Source organism: Ramularia collo-cygni, assembly GCF_900074925.1.
Source record: "Ramularia collo-cygni strain URUG2 genome assembly, contig: RCC_scaffold01, whole genome shotgun sequence".
Taxonomy (NCBI): Eukaryota; Fungi; Ascomycota; class Dothideomycetes; order Mycosphaerellales; family Mycosphaerellaceae; genus Ramularia; species Ramularia collo-cygni.
The window spans coordinates 4477688-4502442 of record NW_019716255.1 but is presented as its reverse complement, the minus strand read 5'-3'; the positions used below and the strand labels follow the sequence as shown (position 1 = coordinate 4502442).

General features: G+C 47.6%; 8 protein-coding genes; 6 read left to right on the top strand and 2 right to left on the bottom strand.

The window, feature by feature from the left end:
- Positions 1-93: 93 nt before the first annotated feature.
- On the bottom strand, positions 94-2158 carry RCC_01470 (uncharacterized protein; the record flags this gene model as incomplete). XM_023766755.1 has 3 exons in its annotated part: positions 94-796; positions 854-1558; positions 1614-2158. The coding sequence occupies 3 exons, from the start codon at positions 2156-2158 to the stop codon at positions 94-96; spliced, it is 1953 nt and encodes a 650-aa protein (XP_023622523.1).
- Positions 2159-2739: 581 nt separating this feature from the next.
- RCC_01469 (related to GPI transamidase complex, GPI17/PIG-S component, involved in glycosylphosphatidylinositol anchor biosynthesis) lies at positions 2740-4378 on the top strand (the record flags this gene model as incomplete). XM_023766754.1 has 2 exons in its annotated part: positions 2740-2952; positions 3005-4378. The coding sequence occupies 2 exons, from the start codon at positions 2740-2742 to the stop codon at positions 4376-4378; spliced, it is 1587 nt and encodes a 528-aa protein (XP_023622522.1).
- A 720-nt stretch (positions 4379-5098) lies between these two features.
- Positions 5099-6472, top strand: RCC_01468 (related to fumarylacetoacetase; the record flags this gene model as incomplete). XM_023766753.1 has 3 exons in its annotated part: positions 5099-5296; positions 5352-5545; positions 5602-6472. 3 exons carry the CDS (start codon positions 5099-5101, stop codon positions 6470-6472), a joined length of 1263 nt encoding a protein of 420 aa, XP_023622521.1.
- A 465-nt stretch (positions 6473-6937) lies between these two features.
- Positions 6938-7614, bottom strand: RCC_01467 (uncharacterized protein; the record flags this gene model as incomplete). XM_023766752.1 has 2 exons in its annotated part: positions 6938-6987; positions 7053-7614. 2 exons carry the CDS (start codon positions 7612-7614, stop codon positions 6938-6940), a joined length of 612 nt encoding a protein of 203 aa, XP_023622520.1.
- Positions 7615-8448: 834 nt separating this feature from the next.
- Positions 8449-10066, top strand: RCC_12144 (related to amidase; the record flags this gene model as incomplete). XM_023766751.1 has 4 exons in its annotated part: positions 8449-8464; positions 8511-8724; positions 8775-9108; positions 9161-10066. 4 exons carry the CDS (start codon positions 8449-8451, stop codon positions 10064-10066), a joined length of 1470 nt encoding a protein of 489 aa, XP_023622519.1.
- On the top strand, positions 10039-13082 carry RCC_12145 (uncharacterized protein; the record flags this gene model as incomplete). XM_023766750.1 has 8 exons in its annotated part: positions 10039-10146; positions 10211-10424; positions 10473-11009; positions 11063-11624; positions 11674-12015; positions 12062-12553; positions 12606-12791; positions 12845-13082. 8 exons carry the CDS (start codon positions 10039-10041, stop codon positions 13080-13082), a joined length of 2679 nt encoding a protein of 892 aa, XP_023622518.1.
- A 1311-nt stretch (positions 13083-14393) lies between these two features.
- RCC_12338 (uncharacterized protein) lies at positions 14394-15825 on the top strand (the record flags this gene model as incomplete). XM_023766749.1 has 2 exons in its annotated part: positions 14394-15256; positions 15312-15825. The coding sequence occupies 2 exons, from the start codon at positions 14394-14396 to the stop codon at positions 15823-15825; spliced, it is 1377 nt and encodes a 458-aa protein (XP_023622517.1).
- A 185-nt stretch (positions 15826-16010) lies between these two features.
- RCC_01465 (uncharacterized protein) lies at positions 16011-17054 on the top strand (the record flags this gene model as incomplete). XM_023766748.1 has 4 exons in its annotated part: positions 16011-16394; positions 16449-16621; positions 16677-16909; positions 16969-17054. The coding sequence occupies 4 exons, from the start codon at positions 16011-16013 to the stop codon at positions 17052-17054; spliced, it is 876 nt and encodes a 291-aa protein (XP_023622516.1).
- Positions 17055-24755: the final 7701 nt, after the last annotated feature.

The window sequence follows — 24755 nt, the reverse complement described above, 5'->3', positions numbered from 1 at the left end:
AGCTTGGAAGGAATCTACGCATCTCGTACATTCGCCTCTTCAACAAAGCCATGATTTCAGCTTTTCGATGAGCTCTCCCGCTTCTAGACGACGCTAGACGTCCAGAACAGCGCCTCCCGTCGTGTAGAAGGGTCCACCGCCACCTCCACGGGCCTGATCTCCACCTCCACGACCACCTCTACCACCACGACCTCCACGTCCTCCAGCAGGATTGAAAGTAGCCTCTGTGGGCTGCAACGGGTCACCACCATCGTCATCCTCATCCCAACCCGTACAATCCTCCTTGGCCTTCTCCTTGGCGGCCTCGACCAAAGTCTCAGTCTTCTCCTCCAACTTCTTCTCCACCACATCCTTCTCGCCGCGGGTTGCGGCAGACTTGACGCAARTGGCGAGCATGGCCTGGATCGTGTAGACGGCATCATTGCCGGCGTTGTGAAGGTTCCACCCAGTGAGGTCGAAGTCGTAGAGAATGCTTCCCAAAGAGCGGGCATTCGGATCTTTGGAGTAGGCCCGATACATGCCGACTGTGTCGACTGACTCCTTGATGCTGGCGCGGTTCAGAACGGAGAACCCGAGCTGATGACAGTAGTTAATGTCTTGACCCAGATCGTGACCAACGAGGACGATGTTTCTCTCCTCTGTAGGTACGTCGATGACGTCCTTCTGATTGAAGGGCTGCTTGAAGCAGCTTGCCAGGACGGAGCCGAGTCGGTCTTTCGGGACAAATTCGCTGTCCCCGAATTCAAATGCTGCTGGGCAGCCTTGGATGTATTGATGGTTCATAAGATACTTGTACCTGTGAAAGTCATGTGTTAGCAGATGTTACTCACTTTGATTCCAGACCTCAACTTACTCGTCAACGCGGATGTGCCGACCGCGGATGGACTTGTGCCATTCTTTTCCAACTTCACCAGGAGCGACGCCCTTCAAATCACGAGTGTCAAGAGTGGCAATGCCAATCTCAGTCACCATTCGAGGTGGGCTCTCGTATGCCTCGAGGTCGATGGCGATGAAAATGGCGTCCATGTCGAAAGCATGTGGCGCTGGTTGGGTGACATCAATAGCCTCGCTGATGGTCAAGGTAGAAATGTCTGGCATCAGCGATGGCTCGCTCTTTGGGAGCAGCCCCAAGTACCGCTGAGCCCGAAAACCATGTCGAACCATGTCCTGTCGCTGGACGATGGCGTGCTGGAAAGTCTGCACCTTTCCATTCTTCTTCTTGGCCTTGCTGATCGCGTTCGCTGCGTCAACTTTGGCCTTGAAGGCCTCGACGCTGCGATCTTTTGGTGAGCCCGAAGGCAGCTTCATGTGCGTCTCCATCGAAAGCCTGTCGATCCAAGATCGATAGTGCGCTCGAGATTCGCAGCAGCACAACCAGCGTGGCCGAAGGTCTTGACGAAGGTCTTCAAAGTCAATGACAAAGCCGCCTTGATAATCCTTGTCGGTGATCTTGACTTTTGCTTCTGGAAATGCCTCGTTGATTTCGTCGAAGAGGACTTGAAGTTGGTGTTCCGGTACAAACGTGATGACTCCACAGTAGTYCGAAGCGACGTAGTAGCTAGAAAATGTTTGTGTCAGAGAAGAAGAATTTGCGAAGAAAATAAATAACTTACAGGTCCCAATCACGAGCGTAAATCTTATCTGCGTCAAAAAACACAGATGCAAGTGGTTGTAGCAGTTCCTTCGGAGCGAACGTGTAACACCACTTCGTAAGAGCGACGAAAGGGACAAAGTTGATCCCAAATGGTGCCGGTTGGCCCTTGCGGCTGTCGAAAGCAATGTCTTGGCCTGTGAAAGATGCCATCGGGGTTGGTCTGTTGAAATTCTTGTTCGGCGCGTTAGCACGAGCAAGCTGCTTCGCACGAGTCGCCTCCTCGTTGCGGTTGCTGTGATCGTAAAGAGCATCTAGATAGCGGTCCCTGGCGGCTCTTCGCGCCATACCGCGTGGCGTTGTTGGCTCTTCCCAATCATCGTCGTCGGAGTCGGAGTCGGACTCTGGGGGTGGAGTTGCGGGTCGGAGAAGCGCTGCAGCAGCAGCAGCTTCTGCGACGGGGTCTGGGCGGAGAACAAGCTTCAGAAGTGCGATGCGCTTTTCCAAGTTGAAGTCCGGCTGGAACGGGGTGTACTTCACGGTCTCAGGCTCCGTGTTGGAAGACATGTTGAAGGGTTGAATGGTGGATGTGGTGGCGGGCGTGGTTGGTGTGTTGTTGTGGAGGGGAAGTGGATGTGGAAGTGGATGTCTGATGGAAGGAAGAATGAAGGAAGGAGCTGGAGTTTTATGGTGAAGAGCTGGAGCAGATTGGGGCCACTAAAGCTCCCCGCATTCGCGTTGAGTGAATATAATGAACATGTGCATGGGAAGAAGCTTCTGATGGCTCCTGATGGCTCCTGATGGCTTTCTATGTGGTAGAAGTGGTGTGTGCTGGTCGACTTACGCGGAAGGTTGTTGTGGTTGCAGGAACAAAGGCAGATGTCAGTCGCTCGCAGATTCGACTAGTCGCATGTTCCTTCTGTCGCAGATCTTGCGATGATTGAGATGGAAGGCAAGCACGCAGTGAATGAAGAAAGGGAGGGCGGCGGGATGAGCTGAGGTCTGTCTTGCTTTTCGAGATTGACGGTAACAATCATTATCGCTTCCGTTATCAATACAAATTGAGACTAGCGCCCGACATCCCTACTTTACTTGACACGTCCACCGCATCAATCAACTTCCATCAACATGATGAGAGCGGATTCATGATGGAGTCCGGGTCCAGCAGCGCGATCAAAACATCGCCTGAGTCGAAGGAGGCTCCACCAGAGCGGCCGGCCGCGGTATGGACCCGACGCGTCATAATAGCGGCATTTTGGGCCGTCGCCCTGTTCTTGGGTTTGCCGCATTGGACATGGACCACCTCACTACATCGGTCAACATTGCCATTGGAGGCTATGAGTTCGTGGGCGGAGGGACAGGTCTGTTGTTGTATATTCTACGTGGCGTTATTGGAGTACTAATGAGTTACAGGCCTGCCAACTACAATATCCTTTACACATTTCCTTGCAAAGCACAGATTTGCCCAGAGATCAGCTTGAGGATTTGACCAGACAGACAGAATCGGTGCTCAATAATTGGCAAACACTCCCGCTGCACAGATACATCTTATCCGCGGGCGGTGCAAATGTGTCAGACAGCGCATTGGTCGTACAGCTGGAAACATCAGACATCCAGGATTCAAAAGCAACATTGAGACCGTGGGGATCAATCCTGGATGTTCAACATGGTCTCCGAACGCCCGAAGAAACGAAAAGCGCGGCACTTTTCATTGCAACCGAGATGATCAAGCTTTTCGAGGATGAGAGGGCCTCACTATTTCGCCTATTGAAGGATAGCGCATTCTCGCAAGGCATTGAGTCAAATCCCCTCAGTCCGGAGAGAATTGCCAGTCTGGACGGACGAACTACTCGAGCTTTCAAGTATGCCTCATCGTATCATCTCACATTCTCCCTCTTCACGCCTGCAGCTTCCCCTTCTGCGTGGGAGATTGACGAAGCCTTGGAGAGATACATCTCCCCTCTACTAGCACCACTATCTTCAATCAGCAGCTTCACCATCGACACTCAAGTGCAGCTCTATGCGGCTTTCAGCCCATCTATCGCGGGCCCAGTCTTCAAGGCAGAGCAGAATAAATGGACGCTTCACTATGGGGATCTCACAGGATTCGTCAACGCAGCGGAGTGGCCTTTGAGTCCGGGAATTGGATCTGGACCGACGATCAATTTCGTGCTCTACGTCCCTTCTCCGGATCAGAGACCTCTCGTGATTGAGGAGAATGAGGGTACGAGCTGGATCATCCCTCAATGGGGTGGCGTGCAGATTCTCAATCCTATGGGAGACAGCACTAGTGGTTTGACGGAAGAGGACCTACGACCGGTTATGCACACATTTGCGGACCAACTGGCGGCACTTTTGGGTGTGCCTCCAACACCAGCCTCACTTTCACTTCGAATTGCAAGTCTGTTTCGAGAGCGAGCAACAACTCTAGTTCTATCAGCTTCATCCACTTTAGGCGCATTGTCTCGTCTCAGCTTGAAGCTCACCTCCATCGCAATCCCAGATTCAGTGGCGAAATCCGTGGATGAGACTTTGCACCGACTGGAGAAAGCCTGCGGTGCTTTGCAGGAAGGAAAGTTCCAAAGTGCTCTTGAGCACGCTCGTGTTGCCGAAGCTGAGGTTGAGAAGGCGTTCTTTGAGCCTTCTATGGTCGGACAGGTTTACTTTCCTGAAGAGCACAAGGTGGCGGTCTATGTGCCACTCCTCGGTCCAATGGCTGTGCCACTCATCATGTCCGCTCTGAAGGAACTCAAAAAGCTTCGTGAGAAGAAACAGAAAGGAGCTTGATGTTTTGAACTGGTCTGCAACAATCAACTGGGAGCTGGCCAAATTGGGAGCAGCCAACGACCTCCGGGCCCTATTACACAAGTCACAGACCGCCACTACATTTTGGGAGAACTGGACACTTGTGTTCATGACAGAGTGGAGCGACCTTGAGTATTGAGCGGGCATTTAGACATACCTTGCTCGGAGCACTGTTGGAGGGACCTGAGACTACAAACCTTTATTCAGCAAAGACTTGGAATGAGACGAAAGTGGAGTATCTGACATGCCATGAACAGCTTTGAAGGCTTCTAGCTCCTCACGAGCCGACAGAATGAACGAACAGTATCGAATTCTCTGCCGTCTTTAGAAGCGTTCGCCATGCATCGGGTAGGCTCTCATGCTTCAGGCATCACAAGCTGAGACGGTGCAAAGGCAAATCAAAAGTCATCCTTATCTCCTGCTGAAATTGCGATCGCAAACATGAGAGCTTGTACATCTTGCCCCCAGTTTCATATTCCGTATCCCCAAAATAAAGAAACGTAAACAAGTCATCGAGCAGAAGACATTTGAGTTTATATGCTGGCAGTATGAAATCATCCCATTGGACAAGCATCAAACGGGCGGTTTTCGGGCTAGTGTGGTTCTCTCACCGCACCTCAACTATACAATACCCCGTCCAGATTATGTTCCACTTACAGTTGTTCATTCTTTGCAGGTTCCACGACGATTTAACATCCAAAAATGACAGTCCCTGCCCTCGATCAGCTGCCTTTCACCCTCCAGAATCTACCCTATGGAATCATCTCCACAAATGAGGAGCCATCACCACGCTGTGCTGTTGCCATTGGCAAGCACGCGATTGACCTGGTGAAGTACGCGAAGCAGGGGAGACTTGGTAGTATCGTCTCCGATGTCGATTTTGAGCGGATCTTCGATCAGGTACGTCTTGTTCACCACATTCCGAAGCAGTCAATAGCTCATGATGATCTTCCAGCCATCTTTGARTGCATTTGCTGCTCTCCCATGGTCGACAAGAAAGGACGTCCGCCACCAAATCCAAGCCGATCTGAAAGACGGCAAGATCGAGGAATCCTGTTTGACACTACTCAGTGATGTATTGCCACACCTCCCAATGACCATGAGCGGTTTCTCAGACTTCTACACCTCGCTCGATCATTGCAAGAATTGGTCCGTATCGCTTTCAGATCACTGAAGATTCCGACGACCTGACTCTCAATACACAGCTCCGGAGCTCTAACATCAGCCAACATCCCCAAAAACTGGTTCCACGCCCCCTCAGTCTACAACTCCCGCGTCTCATCCGTCCTCCCAACCCCAAGTACAATCCACCGTCCCAAAAACGTAGCCTGGAGCTCCGGTATGGATTCCGAACCCATTTACGGACCCAGCCGTAAACTAGATTTCGAATTGGAAATGGGCTTCTTCCTCTCCAAACCAATCCCCTACGGCGACACAATGTCGATCGAAAACGCGAAAGAGCACATCTTCGGATTCGTAATGCTAAACGATTGGAGTGCTCGTGACCACCAGATGTTTGAAATGCGTCCTTTGGGTCCTTTTCATAGTAAAGGTTTCGGGACGACGATCAGTAATTGGATTGTGCCGATTGAGGCTCTGGGGACTTTTGGTTGTGAAACTCATTTAGTACAGGATCCCAAACCTTTTGATCATCTGACTTGGCCTGAAAAAGGGAGTGCGGCACTGGACATTAAGCTACGTGTCAAACTTGTTAGGAATGGTGTGGAGAGCGTGTTGGCAACTAGTAATCTCAAATATTTGTATTGGACTCCATATCAACAATTGACGCWCCACGCAGCGAGTGGGTGTGGTATGGAGACTGGAGATTTGATTGGGACGGGCACGATTTCTGGGAGTGGGAAGRATGAGAATGGAGCGATGAATGAGTTGGGATGTCTTTATGAGGCGGAACGGACGCAGACTGCTGTTCTTCCTCAAGGTGGCGGGGGAGTTTACCAAGCGGGATACTTGGAAGATGGGGACGAGATTGTTCTCGAGGGGTGGTGTGAGGATGGGGATGGTAAAGCTGTGTTGGGGTTCGGGGAGTGTCGTGGAAGGATCATTCCTCCGAAATAGATCAACTGCTGCTTGATGCATATGCTATTGACGCCCTCGGGATGGTAGTCAGACTAGCCGTTACTAATGTTCTAGAATGTGGATGAGTCTAATTAGGTTGTCAAGTTCACTCTCGCCTTAAGCTTATAGAAGTGACAATCTCTTCTTTAGATCCGCGTATGCCTATATACTATCCTTGCCTTGGATCTATCGGTCGAATGTAGCTAATAGCCTTAATATACTTCGACTTCTACTACGACGTATCCTAAAGTGTATTCTACATTAGCCTTGAAAGCAAGCATTGCTAATGTTTCTTARGACCATGAACTTTCTTCCTACTTAGAATCGCAAGGTTTCGCTGGATCTGTTATAACAAGCTATCWTGAGTTATCATGTAATACCGCCCGGGAGAAAGCTTTGCACGAGGACAGGAAGCCAAATGCATGGCAACAGTTGAATTCAACATTCCGATGAGGATTGCCTGGATTACTTGTGTTGCATCCGTCTCGCAGCAAGATGGGATCGAAGCCTCGTGCCTGCGCATCAATCAAAGTCGAAAGCACGCACTGGTCTGTGTTCATTCCGGTGAACAACAACGTACGTATTCCTCTTTYGACGAGGTACTTGGTGCATCCAGAGTTCTCGTCCCAAAGTCCGGAATTTCGATTCTTGTGGACAACCACGTCTGGCAAAGAGCCTGATTGTCCATCGTCGAAGGCCGAGAGAAATGGACCATACAGGGATGCGTTCCAGCTGCCTTTCATGAGCGCTCTTCCAGCTTCTACGGTCGAGCCGTCGTCCACAACAATGGCTCCGATATCGGCACCTAGACCCAAGATCTGACGCTCACCGCACGAACTGAAATCGCCGAAGACCGGTGGACTGAGCCTTCCCTCTGCGATGTTGCTCTCTACACTCTCGTCGTTTGCTTCCCAGCCAAAGGCCCGGAGTGGTCCTGGCGGCATCGTTTCGAGATCCTCATTCGTGAGACCCCAATTCAACCATACCACCTGAATGCCGGTCTCTCGAGCCTTCGGAACAGCATATTCCAGAATCGCATGCTCTGCTCCAAGGCCATGGACATGCGGGTTGCCAGTGAGCGCTGTGCAAAGGGAGAAGTTCTGCATGTCAATCACCAGCAAGGCAGTTTTCCGCGGGTCCATGGTTACAAAAGACAATTCACATTGCAGTTCGAGACGTTTCTCGCAGGGTTTCGTATCGAGACTACGAGTGCGAGTGAGATCCCAGCCGTTCTCTTTCGACCAAGCCCAGAAGTTGTCTCGAGAGCCCACTTGAGCTCGGATTGTCTCGCGTTCTGCTCTTGACGAGTTTGCCATTGTTCTGCAGAGGGAATGGCTGGCGCGGCAAGATCTGAAACTCCCAACGAGCACAAGATCCAAGTGTTGTACGAGCCATCGTGGTGTCTTGAGAAGGCATATCTAAGATACGAACGGTCTCACGCCTTTGACTCCACTTTGATGGACGAGATCTGGTGCCACAACTGGGGCCAGAAGAGTAGCCAATGGCAAGCCAGTGGTGCAAGCCAGTCTGCACGCCAATCCGCAAGCACGGGACTGTGGCGAGTCACGACCGGTGAGGAGTGGATTGGCCAATCGTCGAGTGTCCTAGATGATGTGGAGAATAGAATAGAATAGGTAGGTACAGGATGGGCTAGATGAGTTCATGTGCGCCCAACACATCCCAGCCACCGATTGGTCGTCGGGAGATTCCCAGCATACTAAATTCAGCTCGTGTGATAGGTAAGCGCACATGTACATATAGAGTAGGTGGCACACCAGACGCGGCTTGCGGGTTGTGAAAGCCACAGCAAACCGCAAGGATGTTCGAAGCGACAAGGCTCGACCCCGCCTGAATAATGAGCCTAGGTAGACCAACCTCCCAACGACATGATCACCAGCATAATCTCCGGCGCAATACTTGTACTTTGCGTGCTCGGATACCTCCTGCCATCGTCGACCACGTTTGGATCACCGAAGATGAAGGGCGAAGCAGGTTCGTGTCCGAAGAGTCCACCAGAGAACTTTTCTGACTTTACCAGCATTCTCCAATCTACCAGCCTTGTTGAATCTTAGCATCACAAGCGCTTCAAGAAGCCTTCACTCAGGCGAATTCACTTCGGTGGAACTTGTCAAGGCATATCTTGCGAGAATAGAAGAAGCCTCGCACTTCAAAGCAGTTCTACAGGTCAATCCAGACGTGCTGCAGGAAGCCCAAACACTTGACCTCGAGCGATTACGGACTGGGGCGCGAGGGTCGGGTCGTCCAACAACTCCGAGTCACAATGTGTAGCTGACATTACCAGGCCACTCCACGGAGTGCCCATTCTTGTCAAGGACAACATAGCCACTAAAGATCGGCTTGACGCTTCGGCCGGGTCGTTTGCTCTCCTCGGCGCAAAACCTGCGCACGAGTCCTCGCTGGTTGCTAGATTGAGAGCAAGTGGTGTTCTGATACTGGGGAAAACCAATCTGTCCGAGTGGGCGAACTTCAGAGGACTCGACATCACAGGTGGCTGGAGCCCTCGCGGTGGCCAGACATTGGGCGCCTACCATGCCAATGCCACTCCTGATGGAAGTAGCGCCGGCTCTGCAGTAGCGACTGCTTTGGKACTGTGTACCGCTGCGCTCGGTACAGAGGTACGCGATATTACTTCTGGCGGGTTCGAGAGCATGCTGATGGTGGGAATAGACTACTGGCRGCATCGTGGGTCCTGCCGAAAAGAACAACGTCGTTGGTTTCAAGCCCACGCGAGCTTTGGTTGCCAACGACGGCACCATTCCCATTTCCAGACGCCAGGATGTCATCGGTACCCTCAGTCAAACAGTGAAGGACGCCGCATATCTACTGAGCCACATGGCAGGCCGGAGTGACTTGGACGAGCGCACCTGGCAGATCCCATTCGATAAGATACCTGATTACACAACCTTCTGTACAGGGACTGATCTGACGGGTATTACCATTGGGGTACCTCGTAATGCTATTCCACCTGACGAACAAAAACCTGAAATCATGTCCTCGTTTGAGGCTGCCCTGGCCATGTTCGAATCTGCCGGAGCGAAGGTCGTGGATAATGCAAACTTCCCAGCAGGCGAAGAGTTTCAGAAGCTGGACCAGCAAGTTAAAGGGGTCGTGCGCTCGTCCGAGTTTCGTCGAGACATGGCCCATTATTTAGACACATTGGCTGATAATCCCAATGACTTGCACTCCGTGGAAGACCTTATTCAGTTTACCAAAACTCACCCGGCCGAAGACTTCCCGCGCTGTGACATTGGTAAATTCCTCTGGACACAGGAAAAGGATGTTGACGTCGGGAGCGACAAGTACGCAGGGATGGTAAAAGACGAGCTGTTCTATGGTGGCGAGGGTGGCATCCTYGGTGCGATGACAAAGTTCCACCTGGACGTGCTTGTGGTGCCTTCCGAATTCGGCTATGCCAACGATCTGGCAGCCAAAATGGGATTCCCCGTCATTTCCGTGCCTTTGGGTTTTTGGCCGGAAGGCACGCCGATCGAGATGGAGGATGATCTGGTGGTCAAGGAAGCCGCCCATCTCAGCAAGAATTTGCAATGCTCACGCCTGGACTGTCGAAGCTGAAAGATTTCACCCATGTCTGGATGAAGCAATGGTTACTTGATACTTCCATATTCTGGGGCCTGGTGGGCCTGACAATCAAAGTATGTTCCTCTCACGATTCTTGTACGTGCATCGCATGCTATACTAAGGTGTCTGGTGTGGAAGCTCGCGCAAGATAATAATGCAGCCGCGATCCGTATCAGTGCCATGCTTCGTGAGCTGTGCCACAAGGTATCGGAGTTCAACGAAAACTGCACTGAATCGCAGCAATTGACCTCTGAGACCAAAGAACTCTGCGTGGAAACTGCACTGTCTCTTCTTACCTTCATCACACGCACTGTTGCATTCTTGCGAAGTGATGTCGAGTACACCACTCCTGGTAAATGACCCATTGGAATCAGTAATGGAGACCTCTGACCCATAACAGGCGACAAACTCGAAAAGGAATGGCAACCTCTTGCGGTTGACTATTATGCCACCTTGCGTGCTCTCGATGGATACATTGTTCGCGCGGACAAACAAGCCAAGCTCCGAAATCAATCACTTCAGTCAGTGAGCCAGTCGTCATCGACGTCGTTGACCCTACCGCAACCTCCGCCCGATGATGAAGCTAAACTCCCGTGCATCATCTTGCCGACCATAAGAACTTCACGTTTCTTTAACCGCGACGACGTCCTCATAAAAATCGAAGCCTGGTACGCTCAGGCGGATCTACGACAGACATTCCGGTCTCTCGCCGTACATGGTCTTGGAGGCCTTGGTAAAACATCGGTCGCCCTCAAGTTCTGCGAAGCAAAGCTCCGCAGAAATGAGCTTGATGCACTGTTCTGGGTGCACGCTGAAACGGCGGTATCTATTCAACAAAGCTTCACAGACATTGCCATGCGCCTGAAGCTTCCCGATGCACGCCGTGGCGATCACGAAGAAAATCGGGCTCTGGTTCTCAGCTGGCTGCAAACCACTCGTGGGTACTCGCCATCTCTCTCTCTCGTCGTGTACAAGCTGACGCAGACAAAGAATGTCGGTGGCTCATCATTTACGACAACGCCGAAGATGTCGACCTAATAACTAGCTTCTGGCCTGCTACGAGCCGTGGTCAGGCATTAATAACCACTCGGAACCATACTTTTGCTTTTGAGCCCGYCGATGGTGGCTTAGAGCTGGCTACATGGGACGACGCCACTGGCTCCAAATTCCTCCTTCATTTGCTTTCGACCAACATCGCCAAGGATCTCGAAGCTGAAGAAGCTACATCCGCACAAGAGCTCTCGACCAAGCTGAGTGGACATGCACTAGCAATATCGACCATGGCAGGCCTGATACACCGGAAAGCGTGGTCTATCGCCGAGTTTCTGAAGATATACAATCAGCRACCCGGCGATATCCACGGCATCTCTGGAAACAGCCCCATTAACGCGGTGTGGGACTTGTCGTTCAAGTCTCTCGATGCCAATAGCAAAGCAATTCTGGGCGTACTTTGCTACTTCGCACCAGATAGCATCCCCCAGTCGCTGTTCGAAGAGTCGGATGCCAAAATTTCACTTCCGGATTCTCTTGCCTTTTGCGCGGACTACCTCAGGTATCTTCGAAAGAAAGCTCTATTGTTTATCAATACTGACCTGGGTTAGATTTTCCGATGTCTTCGACAATCTTCTCACTCTTGCCTTGATTAAGAGAGATAAGACGTCGCGAACGTTCTCTCTGCACCGTCTTGTCCAGACATCATTCAAGTACTCTATGACACCAGAACAGAGACAAGAGTGCTTCAACGACGCGGCCATCTTGGTTTCACGAGTATATCCTCGACGTGGCAGTATGGGATCAAGTAACCTGTATCTGATGTGGGAGCGATGCAGCTTCTATCTGCAGCATGTACTGTCTCTTCGGGACTGTTTCAAGGAAGAGAGGAAAACAAACTCTAGCTTCACCGCACCACAGACATATTGTGACCTCAATAACGCATGCCAGCGGTGAGTCTTCCCACCGGTACGTCAACAGTACACTAACAAGCTGCAGTTACTTGCTCGAAATATGTTCATACAAGGATCTTGGTGAGCTCATCGAGGTGAACACCGCGGCCTTGAAGTCTCTGCCAGAAGTGGATCAGACAGTCGGCTTACAGGGGTCACTGACCTCTCATACTGGTCAGCTACACTGCCATCTCGGGAGGGCCAAGGAGGGCGTCGAATGGCTCAAGAAGTCGTATGACATTCGAGCGCAAGATGTCCCTTTCAACCATATCGAGTCTTCCTGGGCGGCCGAGAATGCTGCTCTTGGACTAGCAACCATCAACGACTTTCCCGCAGCTATCGAATGGCACGAAAAATCTTACAGGCACTGGCTGGACTGGCATAAGCTGCACGGCGCTGCTGACGATGAGTTCGACAGAGGAGCGCAGGGGACCGCATGCTTGTGGGCTGGTGACTTGCCTCAAGCCCGAATCTTTCTGATGGATGCACTGCGACAAGTCGAAGCAACGCAACCCTATCAGTGGGCCGATGCGGCACTGTAAGTAGTTGTCCCGAGCAAGAGTATTCTCATCCGCGCTGATATAGCAAAGCATCTATTTTGCCCTTGGCAATCTCAAACATCGAGAGCGAGCATACGATGCTGCTGAGACCCACTTCATGGAGGCACAGAATGCATGGTCCAAAGGTGATCAGTTTCGTACCGCACCCTTTAACGCAGCTTGCATGTACAAGATGGGGTGCAGTGCTCTGGGTCAGGGCAAGCTCGAGGCAGCCATGTGGGTTGCCTGTTAATTGAATCCTTCGCGCGCACTTCGCTGACCTATTTCAGAAAACACCTGCGAGATGCTAGAGCCGTGACCCAAATGCGTCAGGACATTCTCGTCGCTGAGCACGCTYGAACGCTGTTCATGCTCTCGGAAGCATTGGAGCAGGATCCTAGATCGCAAGCTGAGGCGCCGGACTTGCGCGAGGAAGCAGAGAGAATTCTGCGGCTGCACTACCCACAGGTAGACAAGGCGGATCATGCGAGTACATATGATGACCTCGTGTTCATTGAGTGGAGGTGATGGCGCAATTTAAATGACTTATGAACTTCTCAGAACAGTCGTAAATCTCGTTGCTCATTGTCTCTGCCAATTTGTTCCCTTCACAACAATAACACTTTCTAAATAGTTGGCCTAGCATGCAGAGCCTGACAGCCTGCCCGATCACTCCTTTGAGACGGTGGTGGTAGCATCAGGTGCAACGAGGCCAGACAAATCGACATTGTGGGCTTTCTGTGGGAGACTGCCTTGCTTGCCACGACCAGCTAGAGATACTGGACGTGCGAGGGGATCATTCGCCGATTTGACAGGCTTGTACCACGTCTGCCATGGCTGGTTGGGCTTCGATGTTGACGGCATCGTCTTGGTAGTGTTGTCGAACTTGGCTGCACACTGGTCAGTGTATTCCAGGAAATAGCGCAGTTGCTTACTGACTTTGAAAATGATGATGCGCGTGGTGTGAAAGCGTTTTGTTGCGATGATGGGAAAGTAGAGGCAAGGAGAAAGGGGGTTGGGGGACAGCCTCGACTGCATGGGAAGGGGTTGCCACATGACTAAGATGGGCTGTTCCAACCCCTCCTGTCACTCTTGCCTGACCCCATGCACGATACAATTGAGGCGATCATGCATGTTGGAGGGCTGATCAACATGTGGATAAAGTCAACCACGAGTGCATCTGCACCGCGATCGTCCCCTCGGTCCAAACGCGATATGCCGCCGGCGCGGGCGCTATACCCAAGACAGCCTAGTCCCATTTCACTCGAGTACCTTACACTTCACTTTGTCCGATAAGCTCAGAAACGTAGCAATAACAACAGCCGAGAACATTTGTCGAGACTGCAATGCGGCTCCCGCTACCGCTATGGATCTGTGCAACTCACTAGTAGATTGGATTGACAGACTTGCGCGAACATTCGGGCCAAGGGCGCGTAGGGACTGCACGCCAGCTGCAAGCCATGCCTCGAATTCACATATGTGGGGCCACTAGCGTTACACGGCCAGGTAGCGCCGCGATACTGCAAGCCACAGTTCAGACGTCCATTATTCTGTTTGCTGACCATACATAGCGGCCTGCTCGACGAACGCGCGTTAGGTAAGCCATCAGGCTGAGGCTCCGCAGCGGGTTTGCACAGCCCTCAGCTCGCAAAGTTGCAAGTTCATCGATCTGCTGCCTGAGAGCGAGGCTATGCTTGCACCATAAAGGCAGGTGGACTACGTCGTCCGCTCTATCGGTCGTTCTGTCGCTGTCACCATCTTGAGAACCGGCAACCAACGACGTCGTCTTGCTGCCTCCGCAGCTCACGGGATCATATACGTAAGCTAGCACCCGAGCTCATGCGGGTCAGATTCCGAACAGGGAGGTCGACTGGAGGGAGAAACACAGGCTCAACCGACCTCGAGATGCAGTCCGCGAACAAAGCTTACAAGGATGCCCGATACACGTCGCATCAACTGAAGGCGCTTCAGGGTCTATTTGGAATGTCGAAAGCTCGACTGGAAAACTGGCCGGGAGCCCGGGCCTACTGCTTGTACTTGGAGAAACGCTTCAAGCCCTTACTGACACCTGGATATGCATGTATATGGGAGTCTGCCGGCCTACCAACTCCAAAGTCAGCCGAGCAATGCTGGGTATGGTTCAGTGCTGTCGCATCCGCCTTGCATGAAACGAAAGACGAAGATAGCAGTATCGCAGATATCTGGAAGTGCATAGAGACCCGTGCTACAAGAGACCCTAAGCCTGAGATCAAGGACATGAGCCCATGTCATACCGCGATTTACTCAGTGCTGTGCTGGTCAAGCATGCTTCTGCAGCCTGATCTGAGATTGCCAGATAGCAAATCTCCCCCCGTCGCATGTACTYCGCGGCAACTGCAGTCCACCGAATATGCCCTTAGGAAAGACTTTGTTAGGAGACCGACGCCGGTCATCTTCCGTAATTTCCAGAGGATCATGCCTGGGACACGTTGGCGGCATCCCATCAAGGAAGAAAGGGATTCAGAGTCTATCGTTCTACATGTGCCAAGCTTGAACTTTGAGTGTCTACAGACTATTGGCAAGATTCGATTGATCTGGGTTGACAATCTTACAAGTCATCTCGATTTTGATGCCTCAAACCGCCAACTGTCTTTGTTCAGATTTCCAAGTTTCTGTGCTTTGAATACMCAGAGAGATGGAGATGTACCCCCCGTACTTTCTGGGTATGTATCGATACTAGCTGGACCGCTTCTCAGCTAACACCGACATTGTTYGTAGTATCGTTCACGCTCTCTATAGCATCGAGACGAAAGGAAACATTACACAGGTTCATCAGGAGATACTGATGTCTTATCGATTATTGTTCGGCCAGACGCGACGGTCGAGACAACAAGCTGCTAAAGAGCTCAAAGCTCTGAAGCAGWGTGGAGAGGACTACGACACATTACTCGAAATGGTTTGTACTCAACGGAATGATAGAAAGCTGCAGAGCCTCCCTGGTAGTATGTGGCCGGTCACTTGCCGAAGCTTTGACGGTACCTTGCAAGAGGAGAGCGCATACAGCTCCCAGGATGACTTTCCATTGTTTGGTCAACGACTTGCAAAGCTTCAGGAGTTTAGCCTCAGGCAACAACCCAGCAAGCTGCGAGATTTGTGGCGAGATCGCAGGAACCCTTTGCAGTGGTACACGTTCTGGGCAGTGTTGGTCGTGGGTGGTCTATCGATTACCCTCGGTTTCCTGCAGCTGATGGTGGGTATCGCTCAGCTGTTCGCGCAGATCTACGCTAGTTGACCCACCACATGCTTGGCGGGTCGGCTGCATGCGATGGGTCTAGAACAGAGTCGCCACGTAGGGCAAAGTGGGCGTGCCGTGTACTCCTGTGCTGTACCCAAGCGATGGGTGGCCGTTAGTGTACTATTCACAGTCCACATCCTGACTTCACCTCGTTCATTCGCATCGTTGGCTCCCTGGTGAGCATGCGCAAGACTTCTACGCCTAGAGGCACCGCTATTATGACCGAACTCCAAGCACCGTTGGTGTACCTGGCTCGCGATGAGGTGTACCTCACTGAGAAGCCGTATTCTGTTGAGTTCGAAATAGATGAAGACGAGGCGGACGGTCGACTACAGACGAACTACAAACTAGAGACTGAGACTGTCAGAGTGCACGCCATGCATGACAGTACGCAGTTCAACCTTGACACCAATGGATTCTGCGTAATCAATGCAAAGACAACGCTGCCTGTAAAGGCTGCCCTCGAGGATCCAGACGCAGTCAAGATGGCTCACATTGAAGAGATTTCGACTCTACTTTACCGCAAGTTTCCAGAGTATCGTAGGCTCGAACACATCGATTTTGTGGCAAGTTCGGAACTGAAGATCACCAAACACACGAGTCCGCTAACGATCAAGCAGATCAGAAAACGACACGAGCAATTTCCATCGGACAGATTCGCAAAGATAGAGCACCAACAACCAGCTATGCTTGCGCATAGTGACTACTCACTAGGAGGTACTGCCATGCAACTTGAAGCCACATTTCCTGGACAAGAACAATACTTTAGTTCTAGAGAGTATGATCTGATCAAGTATGTATGCCTCAAATTACCCCCTGCGATGCCCGCGCTAAGCAATCGATTGAAGTATATGGCGACCTCTGGTAGGCCCGAACGACGACTGGCCATTGGCACTTTGCGATTACACCTCAATCGACCTCGAGAGAGACATCGTCAATGGCGATTTGATCTATGTCGAGAGAATAGGCGAGAACCAAATTTTGCACCACAATAAGCGGCACCGATGGTATTATATCAAGGGACAGCAGCCTGACGATATCATGGTCTTTCGAAACGAAGATTCTACGGGGAAGAGAGCAAGTGCGTTAACAAGCCGAACTCGGTCTCCCAACTCATGTTATCACTAACACTTGCGACAGAGGCCTTTCATTGTGCTTTCAACAATCCAGAGTCCAATGGTACGCCGCGACAAAGCTGTGAGATCCGCTTCGTAGCATTCCGCTGAAGCATCCATGGTGTTGACCACGAATATTGCGTAGCCCTTCCGGTCTTAGACATAACAACCGGAGTCACTGCGCTGATCAGACAAATACATCGTTGAAAAACCCCCCGCACTATTCTCAATGCCCTCTTATACATACTAGTTCTATGTATCTAGATCCTCTAAGACCTCTATCGTGTTTATATACATAAGAGACCATCCTAGCACTCAATCCAACCTCACTGATTTTAGTACTACTCACATCTACAGCTTTGGTACCTCCTCTTAATAATGTCTATAAGCTCTATATAATAGCGGAGCCGCTCCTCCTCTAGTCTTCAAGTCTTACGAACCTCCTTTTCAAAGTCGGGTTTCTTTAAAGAGTATGTCTATAAGACTACATTAGCTTTGCTAGATGTTCTCTAAAGACTATCTTATCGTACGTCGATTACGAAAATAGCGAGACCGAGCGGGCTCTAGGTCCCTAATATAAAGCGCTATATTCTTGCTTTTTAGGTCTCGTTCTATTACTCTGTTTCGATGCTAAAAGTAGCACTATTTAATATTTCTATAGAGATATTACTTCTTCCCTTCGTACTATATCTACTATTTTAGTTTAAATAGCGAATAATTCCTATCGTAATTTATATATTTCTAGTTCGACTAGGACTAACATTAGGGGTAAGACGGGCCCCCTTCCCCTATTTAATATATATAAGGAGGTTCTCGGTAAGCTAGCTATTCGGTAGCGCCTCTTAGCGCCCCCCCCTCGTAATATAGCCGTACCCTCTATAGCTATATTATAATAACTACACGTTATAAAATCATTCTAAGACGGTAATAATTAAGCGAATATTCGGTTTACTAACCTCTAATGTTATATATATTAATAACTTAATAGTATTAATAGTATTTTAATAAAAGTTAATAAAAGTTAGTATTAAAAAGCCTAGCTTTTAGGCCTTTAGAGAGCTCTTAGAACTCTTTAAGTTAAGTCGATTATAGCTATTAGAGCCTATTCCTTATCTACTACCCTTAATTGTTCTTATCTATACTAAGCTACTATCCGTACTAGTATTAAGTTCGTTAAATAAGAGGGTAGTATTACTCTAGTAGGAGCTAAAGCCCCTTCTAAAGTCCTCTAAGAACGGCTTTATATCGTCTATTTCGAGCTATAGGCTAGTTATTAGTAGTGCTATTAAAAGCTAAGGTAGTCGTTCGTTCTATAAAGGAGTTAGTATAGGCTCTTATTACTGCTCTTATAGTAGTACATCTATATTATTACGTAGTAGTAGATTAAGTTAACGAGTATTAAACGGCTCTACTTTATCTACCTTACTATCGCTATCGCTATCGCTATCGCTATCGCTTTTATTAGCCTTATTAGCCTCGTTACTACCGTCCGCCTCTAGACGCTAGTTAATTAAAGCTAGTACTATAGCGAATCTAAGCTCTTTTAGTTAGTTAATTACTATATTATTAAGGATGTCCGCTTAGCGGTATATCCCCTCTTTTATAGACAGCTTATCGTTAAGATCCGTAACGCCCTTATTAATAGTAAATAGCTAAGCTTTATAAGCCTCTAAGGCTGCTACTTTAGCTTGCTTCTACTTTATAAGGTCGTCGTTAATTATAGTAGTAATTTAAATAACTACGTCTAGCGGTTAGTTCGTACCTTCGTATCGATTAGTAAGTACGTCGCGGAAGGATTAAAGGAACGTATTACTAAAAGGCGCAAACTATAACATATAACAATAACTTATAAAGTTATATATCGTGTATTACTTAGACGAGGGAAATAATTTACTATACCTCGCCGAGTAAATAGATAGGACTATAGGCTCTTAATATAGTCTTAGCTAAGAAGGCGATCGATTAATATAGACACTTTAGTAGTAGCGTAAAAATAATAAAGGGCGCAAACTATAATATACAACAATAACTAAGGAAGTCGTACATCGTGTATTACTTAGACGAGGGGAAATAATTTGCTGTACCTCGCCGAGTAAATAGATAGGACTATAGGCTCTTAATACAGTCCTTGCTTATAGGCTAAAAGGCGATCGATTAACGTAGACACTTAGTAGTAGCGTAAAAATAAGTAAAGAAGATTCGATAGTCTATATAAAGTTCGAACAGAAGCTGCTTTTTATAGGCCCTATGTCTATGCTAAGCTACTCCGCGGAGATGTTAAGCGTCCGAGCTATTAATCCTCCCCTACTTAAGTGTCTTATTAATAACACTTAATAGGAACTAAAAGAACAGAAGCAAAAGAAGTAAAATAGAAATAAAAACAACTAGTACTAGCCTATGCAAAAACCGTAAAGTAAACTATTAGAAACCTACTATATGCTATATATCCCTAAGGCTATGCATCTATAGATAGTTCTAATAATAACTACCGATTAAACCGGAGGACTATAGTAACCGAGCTATTTAGTCTCCTCCGCGGTTAACTAGTTCTTCTCCGTAAGAGAAGGAGGGTCCTACTATACCTAGTTAGGAGTAGCTAACTTATTATAGTCTCTACTATTAGCGTAGTAGCTATTTAGTAGGAAATATAGCTTCTTAAGTTCCTTTATCCTCTAGAAGGCGTCGTAGAAATTCTCGGTTACCCGCTTACGGTAACCGGCTATGTATATATTATAGTTACGCTTCATACGCAACTGCTTAATCCTATAGATTTCTAGCTAGACGTCTATACTAGTCTATTTTTGCTAGGCTACTAAGGTATCTAAGATTAGCCTATTACCGGAAAGCTTAACGGCGGCCGGGAACGGGTAGTTAATACTACCGTAGTAGTTTATATAACTAGACGGTAAGCTTAGTCTAGGCATTAGATCGCGATGTACGATAGAGAACTTATCCTATATACCGGCTTCGTTATAGTTAATATAGCCGTCTTCCTAAACACCGTTAAACTAGGGAAGTATAGTACGGCGAACCCTAAGACCGGGATATACGCCGTAAGGGATATATAGGTAGGTAAGTCGAGCTCCTAACTTGTTATATAGCTATAATTCCTATTTTAGACTAAGCTATCGAAGGTCTTCCTTAGAAAGCTTATTCTTATCGATTACTATAATCTTTTAAGACTTATTAATGCTACTACGATCTCTTAACCGAGCGACCTAAAGGTCGATCTTCTCCTGCTTTTATATTCCCTTTATAATAATAGTGTAGTCCTTATCTATCTCGTTATTAAAAGAAACTAAACCTTAGATCTAGCTTCGGTTCTAGTTAGCGGTAATATCGTTAGGATTTAGATCGATATATCTAAATCCTATAGCTAAAAGGTTTAACTCGATACCGCTAGTTGCTCTATATTAGTACTTAGTATAATAGGGATAGGATACTATATAYATCCTCCGATCTTCGCGGGCGAGGCTATAAGCTATCTAGTAATAGATGTCTTAGCGGATTAACTGTTATATTAAAGAGTAGAACTTATTTTAAAGCTAGCTAAGATTCGGCTTTCTACTAATCTAGCGCTAGTACTACCGATAGACCTCTATCTCCTCTATTATAAGGTCGTAGATAGTCGTTACGTTGCCTTCTCGGTCCTTATTACTTAGCTTATCGCACTATACGAATATATCCGGAACGATAATTAAGCCCGTCTTACGAAGCTCCGCAATCTTGTCCTTTAAACCGCTAATATCCTCTAGATACGTAGCCTCTTCCTAAGTAAAGTATAGCCTAGACTAAAAGTCCGTTATTAGAAAGAATCGATACGATCCGAGGTACGCGCGGGCCTTTAAGTAATTATCGGGAAGGACCTTTACTAAGAATATATCTAGGGAAGTTATTATCTACTTATAAAGCTATAGCTTAGTATCGAATTGTTCGTAGACTATTCTTAAGTTCTTAACGCCAAAGGGAGTCGGCTTATTTGTCTTTAGGCCGATAGAACCGAGAAGCTTCTTAAAATAATTTAGGCTAATAGGAAGGCTTAGCGCGCTATCCTTATCTTTAGTTATAACTAGGTAGCTCTCGCTCTATGCTTCTACTAATAATCCGTAGGGCTTAATAATTTTATTAATTACTAGTTAGCTACCGGCTATGTACTTAGTCTTATCTAAGTTATAGATAATATGCGCGGTAGCTAGATCGCGGTATCTTAGATAGAAGGCGTTTAGTATAGAGTAGGTACTTAAGTAGTTGCTTAGATTAATAAAAGTGCTATCGCCTTCGGTACGCGGAATAGGTACCGCGTCGGAGGTAGGCGGATCTAAAAGGCTTAGGTTACCTATCGATATAGAAGATTTATCTTCTAGAAGGAGTACTTAAAGGGCTCCGGTTTCGCTAGGAGATAGAGGCTAGTTAGGGGCGGTAGGAGGTGTGCTATAGCCGTCTAGTATACCGAGTCCTAAGCTATTGCTATTATTAAGCTTAGAGCCGCCTTCGTTTATAATTACCTCTAGAAACTAAATAGAGGAGAGGTCGTAAAACTGCTCGACTCGGGATTAGCCGGCGCTAGTCCCGATTAGGAACTAGCCCCTAGGGGCCGATTAATCTAGGGTGTTTTCCGACTTAATTTAGTTACTATTTTAGCTATCGATTTCGGCCTATAAAATGTCTATAATAAACCGATTCTTAATAACCTTCTTATAGAGGCTTAGCTACGACTTAGTAGCCTTACTATCGAGTTAGACCTAGTCGACGTCGTTTAGAGCCTTATAGACTCTCGATAATATAGTATAATCGCTATTAGTAGGACCGAGACGTTCGCTAGTAGGACTAGAAAGAGTGCCTTAAATATTACGCGCGCGCTAAATTATACACTTAGTAAGTCGAGCCGTACCCGCCTCGATATTATAGTTTATTGCCCTATTAATAAAGGACTTAACATCCTTAATTCGGTTTTAATTGTCTACTACCTAGCTATAGTACGGAAAGTCTTCTAGCTCTATGCCCTAGCGTTACTTTAGTATACTATCTAACTTCTTACGCTCGCCGCGTAGGCTCTTACCGACCTTAATAAGGGCGTAGGCTATAGGCTACTACTCCTTAAGGCTCGAGCCTCTAAGAGCTTATAATATATACTTCTCCTTATCGTAGAAAGACTATATTATCTTCTTAACCCTAGCTTCTATAAAGCTAGTAGCCTTAGTCGTAAACTTCTTAAAGTAGTCTAAGATTTGTCGGAACCCCGCTACCTAGTCTAAAGAGGAGTTAATAGTAAAGCTAGTAGACCTCGATAGTTATGCTCGCTTTCGGTTAATAGACTTACTAGAGGAGCTAAAGTATACATTACTCGCTAGGACGCCCCGATATAATCGCTAATACTACGCTAGATGTTAGGTTAATAATCGTAGAGTATATTCTATTCGGAGGCTACGGTATTAACTTAGCGATGTTAACACTTAATACTCGTATTTCGAGTATAGTAAAGAGGGAGATGTTAAAGGCGGCCGTTCTACAAATTAAGGTCTATATACGAAGTACACCTAGATTTAGTATGTATAAGACGACTACGACGATAACGATTAGAAATACCTACGAGGTAATATTTGCTAAGTTAGAGTAGGGAACGATTAAGGCTTATACGCCGCCCGGTAAGACGGACGTTATACCGTCGGCGCTACTAGAGGCTCGTCGCGTGCGGTTAGAGTTTATAGTATACGACAAACGAGGCTATAACGAACACGATTTCGACTAAGTATGTTGCTTTTTAGAGATTATTACCGCGAAATTGTCTAAGAACGCTACGCTAAAGAGTATAGTAATCGAGGTTCGTAACTATAGCCTACGACGTCTAAATAGGGATACTATTGCTCGCTTATTACGACTACTAGCCCGCCTATAGAAGGTAGAGGTGCTTAGTATACCGCCGCGGACGAAAGCCGTAATAGATAGAGGTTAATAACGGTCGGACTAGGCAATATATAGCGTATAAAGATAAGAAGAGGGTTTAGGTAATAGAGTCGGCTATAGACGTTAGAGCAGCACCTTATAGGCGTTAATCTAATGTTAGTTTATTATATTTAGTATTAATTAGCTATTTCTATAGTATAGTTAAAGCGCCGAGTAATCGTTAAAATGTTATAGTCTATATTTAGTAAGGAACACGCTTATAAGAGGGTAACCGCGCGCTTAGTATGCCGATACGAGGGTATAACAATTATCGCTCCTACGTATTACGACGTTCGGATACGCGGAGTTATAATCCTATAACTTTGGAATTTCTAGGTCTAAAGTTAGCGAGCGATTCGCCGAGTAAGTCGGTTAGTAAGTCGGTTAGTAAGTCGGTTAGTAAGTCGGTTAGTAAGTCCGGTAGTAAGTCCGGTAGTAAGTCTAGTAGTAAGTCCGGTAGAGCCGCCGAATAAGATAGAGAGTAACACTACCTTTACCCTTAATATAAATTAGTATTACGCGGCCGCTATAATCCGCGGCTACCCGTCTATTATCCCTAACTCTTCGGCTCGTCGCCTCTTACGTGTAAGGGCCGTATAAGAGCCCTTATAATAATAGAATTAATAGAGGTAGCTAGATTAACTAACCTTAGAGAAGGGAGTGTAATATAACCTAACTGCTTAGCGTAGGCTTAGCGYATATATAACTCCTACGCATAGCGCACATTTAACCTATAAGAATTAGTCTTATCTCTRATCGAGTAATTACGGGTGTCTAATATATTACTATATCTTTACCCTTATAATTCTAATTCTTCTTCCTCTCTAAGGGTAGCGATCTATTAGATCCTAATAGAATAGCCCCTAGGCGCGCCGCCCGCGAAGCGACTACTCCCGAGTAGCGCTACGAAGAAGAACGCGTCGAAGAACTCCTTAACTATAGAGATATCGAAGAAGTCGCTACCGTAGAGCTTATATAGCCTACTCTAGACGAAGATACGATAGATTACGGAGAAAACGAACGTAATAAGGAAGAGACGGCTAATAAGATAATCTAGCGCCTTAAAGGCGAGAAGTAGGCTCTATAGTAGTAAGAGACGATTCGCTAACTTTAGTTAGAAGTCTAATAAATAAAGCGTAATCGTAACCGCGCCGACGTAGGCGTAGCTACTACTATACCCCGTCGTAGCGTGCCTACGCGCCTCTTATATAAGGAAGATCCGGATACTATAAGTACCTCGAGTTTAAGCGTAGCGTATACGCGTAGCGGAGTAGGCGTAAGACCTAAGATAAAGGATCCTAAACTATTCTTAAGGGATTCTATTAAAGAGGTACGCGAATTCCTACGCTAACTTAAGATAATCTTCGCTAATACTACTACTAGCCTAGAGAGTAACTATAATAAGGTCCTCTATAGCGTTATATAGCTAGGAGGAGACGCCGCGGAGTCGTAGTATAACGAGTACGATATCGAGGCGCTTACGCCGAGCTATACGTAGGAGGATTTCTAATCGTTCGTACGTAATACCGTCGGGGACCCTACGAACCGCGCGCTTAGCGTTACGCTTAAGTACGAAAGGGTTCGATAGAGCTAGGATTAAAYRGTAAARYAATTCGCCCTTAAACTAGAAGTGCTAGAGAGTTAACTAGAYTAYAYRTAAGCGTAGCTCGTACGTTAGTTCCTCGCTAAGCTAAGACTAGCTCTCCGTTAGGAGATTATTAAGTTATACTCTATACCTATAATAAGGGTAGAGATAATAGCGCTAGTAAGGCGCATTAAAGCAGCCGATAAGGGTACGAGCGTATAGCTTACGGGTACTAAGCGCGGTAATTATAAGTCTTAGGACTATAACCGTAGTAGTAGCAGACT